The sequence below is a fragment of the Hipposideros armiger genome, unplaced genomic scaffold (genome assembly GCF_001890085.2).
Source record: "Hipposideros armiger isolate ML-2016 unplaced genomic scaffold, ASM189008v1 scaffold_245, whole genome shotgun sequence".
NCBI lineage: Eukaryota > Metazoa > Chordata > Mammalia > Chiroptera > Hipposideridae > Hipposideros > Hipposideros armiger.
The window spans coordinates 1,135,127-1,140,859 of record NW_017731595.1 but is presented as its reverse complement, the minus strand read 5'-3'; the positions used below and the strand labels follow the sequence as shown (position 1 = coordinate 1,140,859).

Sequence of the window (5,733 nt, the reverse complement as noted above, 5' to 3'; positions counted from 1 at the left end):
GCCCAGGAAGAGCGCAATGATGGTGCCAACTTGGGCCAGTGAAGCAACGTCCTCCACAACTGGACTGAAGAACAAAATGACAGCAACTTGTCTGTTCCACTTCCCCCAATTCCCCAATAATAAAAAAAAAATCTTAAAAAAAAAAAGCCCCAAGATTCAGAAAACCCAAGATCACTACTATGCGCCAGGCACAGAAGGCATTTTAAGGGCTGTCATCACCCAATGCCCCTTTCACTGTACACCATTTTCAACCCCCCAAAAAGACTGAAGATGTGCATCACCAAAAGAAGGGTGTAAACCAAAAGAAGATGACAAGAGATCTGGGAAACAGGAAATCAAACCTAGGAGGAGACAGGTAAAGGGAAGTCCCATCACCATGGAATAGGCCTAGATAGTTAGTTCTGGGGAGTATATTTCCAGGGAGGAAAAAAAGGGTTATCTGATATAGCTGACCTAGAAATTGGAGAAACATCTGGACACGTGGAAGATTCAGCAAACGGTATAAACAAAACTAAAAAAAATGACTAAGTAAAGCAAATCTTAACCTCCATAAAAAGAAAAGAAACAACCATAGTACACAATGCTGCTCAGCTGAGAATACTGACACGCACCAGCAGCTCTCAAAGCGTGGTCTACAGATCCCTTGAGGTCTCCTTTCAGGGAATCCACGTGGGCAAAACCATTTTTATCATAATACCAAGACATCTGTCTTTTCCGCTGTGTTGACATTTGCACCAATGATGCAAAAGCAACGGTGGCTAAAACTGCTGGTGCCTGACAGCAAATCAAGGCAGTGGCACCAACTGTATTAGTAGTTGTATTCTTTACCACTTCATGCTTGCAGTTAAAAAAATACAAAGCCAGTTTCACTTCCTCATTGCCTTTTAGTATTCTATTGTATGCATATACCTCAATTTATTTATCTCTTCAATCTTAATAAACATTTGGGGTATTTTCAGTTTGGGGCTATTCACTTAAGAATGTCCTTGATGAAGCAGTAAAAATTACTAATTTTATGAAATCTCAATCCTTGAGTATACATCTTTATATCTTTTTAATATGCTACGTGATTAATGCGAAGTATGCATAAAGTACTGGGTTGTCGGAAAAGTCATGACGCATTTTTGCAACGAAAAACATAGAAAAAATACGTCATGACTTTTCCGACAACCCAATATTTCTGTATAATGAATTATGGTATTGGCCTAGAAAAAGCTCTCGTGTTTGAGTTGCAAACTGAACCAGAACTTTTTTTTTTTAAAGGAAGGAATAACAGAAAAATCATGGTTATTCAGGGTATTTGACATTTTTTTCAAAAATGAATAAAAGGAGCCTATCGTTTGAAGGAAAATAACTGACAGTATTTGTTGTCAATAATAAAATTTGACCTTTCAAGCAAAAATTAGAATTGTATCCATCACCTTGAACTTGATAGCTTCCCAATAGTGATGAGATTGGTGATAATATTAATAAGTGTTATTTGAAAGATCTGCTTATCTCAGTGAACCAGTATTTTCCAAATGACCAGTGAATTATGTTAAAAAACCATGGTTGAGTTTAAAAACAACAACAACAAAAAACCCCACTTAAAGTGCAAGACAGATCAATGAGAGTTTAATGTAATACAGTAGGAAAAGTTCAGTTATATGGTTTCAGATTCCACATTACAGTAACCTTTAAATAACCATCACTTGTTGAGTTTTAGTGAAATACCAAAGAAGAATATCCACACTTATCTGGAAAGTTTATTAAAATACTCCTGCCCTTTCCAACTACATATCTGCAAAAGGCCAGATTTTCTTCATATATTGCAACTAAAACATCATATTACAACAGATTGAATACAAAAGCAAGTAGATATAATCCAGCTGCCTTCTACAATATTAAGCTGGACATTACATTTTCAAAAATGTAAATCAATGCTCTTTTCACTAAGTTTTTTGGAAACAATTATTTTCCATAAAATATGTTATCTTGGCATATGATAAGTTTATTGCCATTATTTTAAATAGCAAATATATTTTTAATTTCTCAGTTTTAATTTCTAATACAGTAAAAACATTGAAAGATATACCCTACATAAACAAAAGCTGTGTGGGGTTTTAAGAGGATAAAGGGATTCTTCCCCCACCCCACTCCAAGGAATAATTTATTTTTTACACAGGCATAAATTAGAATCTGTAGGTAAAAAATTAAGAATAGTGCAGCATTTGTGACAGGAGGGATTAAGAAGCCAAAAAGTTTGAGAACTGCTGGCGCAGGTACCATAATAAAAACCAAATACAGATATAACCAAAATTGTTAAATATTATTTTGGGAAGGTGGACGAGAAGCAGAGCTCATCAAAATAGTTATAAAAGTAAGATAAAAAGGTGCTCTAAGCTACTTGCCAGAGATAAATACTTCAATGATCCCACTTTTCTAACAAAAACTTCATTGCATTCTACCTTGTAATGTCTGTCTGCCTTACTAAACTATGACTTCCTTAAAGCCAAAGACGCTGTCTTCACCTCTGCATCCTCACAAGGCCTCATTACAGCCTGTATTCATATAGCAAGTATTTAGTAATTATTTAACTCAATGACTAAATGAGATAATCCAATTCGCAAAATTGAGTCAGATTGCAGCAAATAGCTGTTTCTTCCATTTTTAAAACCTATACAGCAGTATTGGAAAGTCATGTTTGAAACAAGAAAGATCAGTGTATTCTTAAGTCAGTGATTCTATGACTTCAAGACCACTTATTCATTATGTAAATACACAGGAAACCACACATATATAAAAGATACATGCACATACATACACACACACAAACACACACGTTTTCTTACCTGTTATAACTTACAGCAAGCACTTTTGAATTTCAATATCATAAAAGATGTTTTTTCCCTCCTCCATTTTTTCCTCCCTCATTCTCTGTTGACTTCTATGACCTTTTTGGTCCCTCTGGATTACAACTCACTTTTGTGTACTGTCAGTCACCCATCTTTAGGTTAGCAGGACCAATAAAAGACCCCTGCAGTTCCCAGAACCTACAGAGAAAACGAATCTTACCAATAGTATGATTCCCATAAAGGAGCTGCTCCAAAATCGCTGTTTTCCCCACAGATAAGAAGCCACAAACCACAACCTTGCAGCCCTTTCCCATCTTCTTTCAGGATATCACTGTAAAGAGCATAGAGATTTAAAATTGTATGCTGTTCAAATCAACCTTCTCTTTTCCTTTCTATATTTAAATTTAATAAGTACATACACAGGGGGGAATTTCAAATATAAAAAGGATGTATAGAATAAGGTAGATCCTTCCAAACCCCATTCGTAGCCTCCCATCTGCTCCCTTAGGGCAATCAGCATTACCAGTTTCTTATATATTTTTGCAAAGGTAATGTAGATAAACCTAAGAATACATGTATAGATATGAATGCACATGTTTTCAAAAATAATAAACACATTTTATTCAAATAATATTTTGACATCAATTAAGTTTACAGGAATCCAAATCAAATCCTAGACAAAACCAATTCTTTTATTTTTTTAGATTTTTTTTTTTTAATTGGGGAATAGCGGAAGTGAGCAGTGTTGGGGAATTGGTGAAGGGGAACATTGTGTTTTTCCAGGACCCATCAGCTCCAAGTTAAGTTGTTGTCCTTTAATCTTAGTGTTGGAGGGCGCAAGCTCAGCTCCAACTCCAGTCACCACTTTCAATCTAGTTGCAGGGGCGCACAGCCCACCATCCCATGCGGGAGTAGAACTAGCAACTTTGTTGTAAGGAACACGTGCTCTCACCAGCTGAGCCATCCTGCCACTCGTTGGCAGCTCAGCGGCAGCTCAGCTTGGGCGCAGCTCATTGGCCCATGTGGGGATCAAACCGGTGACCCTGATGCTCAGAACTCGTGCTCTTAACCAACTATGCCACCCTGCTAGCCCTAAAACCAATCCTTGAAAGAGACTGCCTGCTTGTCAATATTTACCTGGAAAAATAAACATGTAAGTAAAAATTTAAGGAAACATGAAGGCAAAATATGGATAGAGAATGGACATGATTTTTTAAAGAAACATTAAAGCTGTTAATGCTACTGTCAAGTCTTTTCTCAGGATTCTGGTACCTTCATGGGTTCTCTTAGTCATATCTCTTTTTGAGTCATACCTCTTGCTAGAAAAATTGCTCAGGCACTTTCAACTAGAAAGAAAAGGAAAACTCATCTCTCCTAGCTTTCTAATGTATCCGAGGAAGAGCAAAATCAGGTAACATTTTCTTCAATTTTCCTCAAAGCTTTTCTTTTCCAGAAGGCAAAGTACCAGAAGCCAAGGCAAAAAGAAAAAAAGGCTCAAGAAGTACAAAAGTGGGCCGGCCGAGTGGCGCGTTGGTTAAGAGCTGGTTTAGGATGCCAGCTCTGAGCAGCAGGGCCCCAGTTCGGATCCCACATGAGGGCCAGTGACACTGCGCCCTCTACAGCTAAGATGGTGAACAACANTGGTGCCAACTTGGGCCAGTGAAGCAACGTCCTCCACAACTAGACTGAAGAACAAAATGACAGCAACTTGTCTGTTCCCCTTCCCTGATTCCCCAGCACTGTTCCCCTCCCCCAATTCCCCAATAAAATTAAAAAAAAAAGATAATAGAATCTGATAAAATTGAAGATACACACCCTCTATGAACCACCAATTTCACTCCCAGATGTATACCCCCAAATTTGTCCACATAATAGCTGGAATGCATGTATAAGACTGTTAAAAGCAGCATTATTTTTAATAGCCCCAAACTGGAAAGAACTTAAATGTTCATCAAGATAGAAGAGAGAAATAAATTGAGGCATACTATAAGGCGATGAAAATTAAACCACAGCTACCTACAACAATATAAATGAATCTTACAAATAAAATGTTAAGTGAAAGAAACCAGACACTGAAGAAGTTTTATAGTATGATTCCATTGATACAAAGTCAGTATCAAAGGCTAAAATAAACTATATTATTTAGCAATGTGGCAAAACTATAAAGAAAAGGAAATGACTAACCAAAAGTCAAGGGAAGAGCTGAGCTGTGATTGGAGAGGGGAAAAAACATGCCCTCAATGTTCTACTTTTTGACCTGCGTGGAGAGTATGCAAAGGTTTGTTTTATAATTATTCATTAAACCATATGTGTGTTTTATGCACTTTTCTATATGTATGATGCATTTTATAATAAAAGGAAAAAAGAATACTGGAACAATGCTTTCAAAATTCTGCAAGGGAATTATTCTCAACCTGGGATTCTGTACCCATAAAAATTATAACTCAATTATGAGTGTAAAACAAAGACATTTTCAAGCATGTGAAGCCTCAAAAAGTGTATCACGTACATTCTCTCAGGAACCTATTTGAGGAGGCTAACCATCAAAATTAGCACATAATCATAAAAGAGGAAGATATCAGATCCAGAAAACAGAACCCAACACAAGAGCAAAGAGAATCACAGGGGCAACAGTGAATACAAAAGCCCCAAGATTCAGGACCAGCCAAGTGGCGTGATGGTTAAGAGCTGGCTTGGGACGCCGGAGGGCCTCAGTTCAGGTCCCACATATGAGGGCCAGTGACACTGCCCTCTACAGCTAAGATCCTGAACAACAGCTCAACCTGGAGCTGGGCTGCCATGAGTCACCGGCGACAGAGTGGGCTGCAGCCCCTGCTGCAGTGGGTTGCCATGGGCTACCGTGTGTAGCCAGCAGCCAGTGTGAGCGGCCAGCAGCTGC

At 37.9% G+C, this 5,733-nt stretch overlaps 1 protein-coding gene across 2 annotated transcripts in view; it reads right to left on the bottom strand.

Moving 5' to 3' along the window:
• Nucleotides 1–5,733, bottom strand: part of NKIRAS1 (NFKB inhibitor interacting Ras like 1) — a 32,977-nt gene that overhangs the window by 15,503 nt on the left and 11,741 nt on the right. For both annotated transcript variants that reach the window (XM_019655747.1, XM_019655748.1), the window contains exon 2: nt 3,055–3,165. In XM_019655747.1, coding sequence (XP_019511292.1) covers nt 3,055–3,148 — 94 coding nt within the window. In that variant the 5' untranslated portion in view covers nt 3,149–3,165. The remainder of the gene's footprint in view (nt 1–3,054; nt 3,166–5,733) is intronic.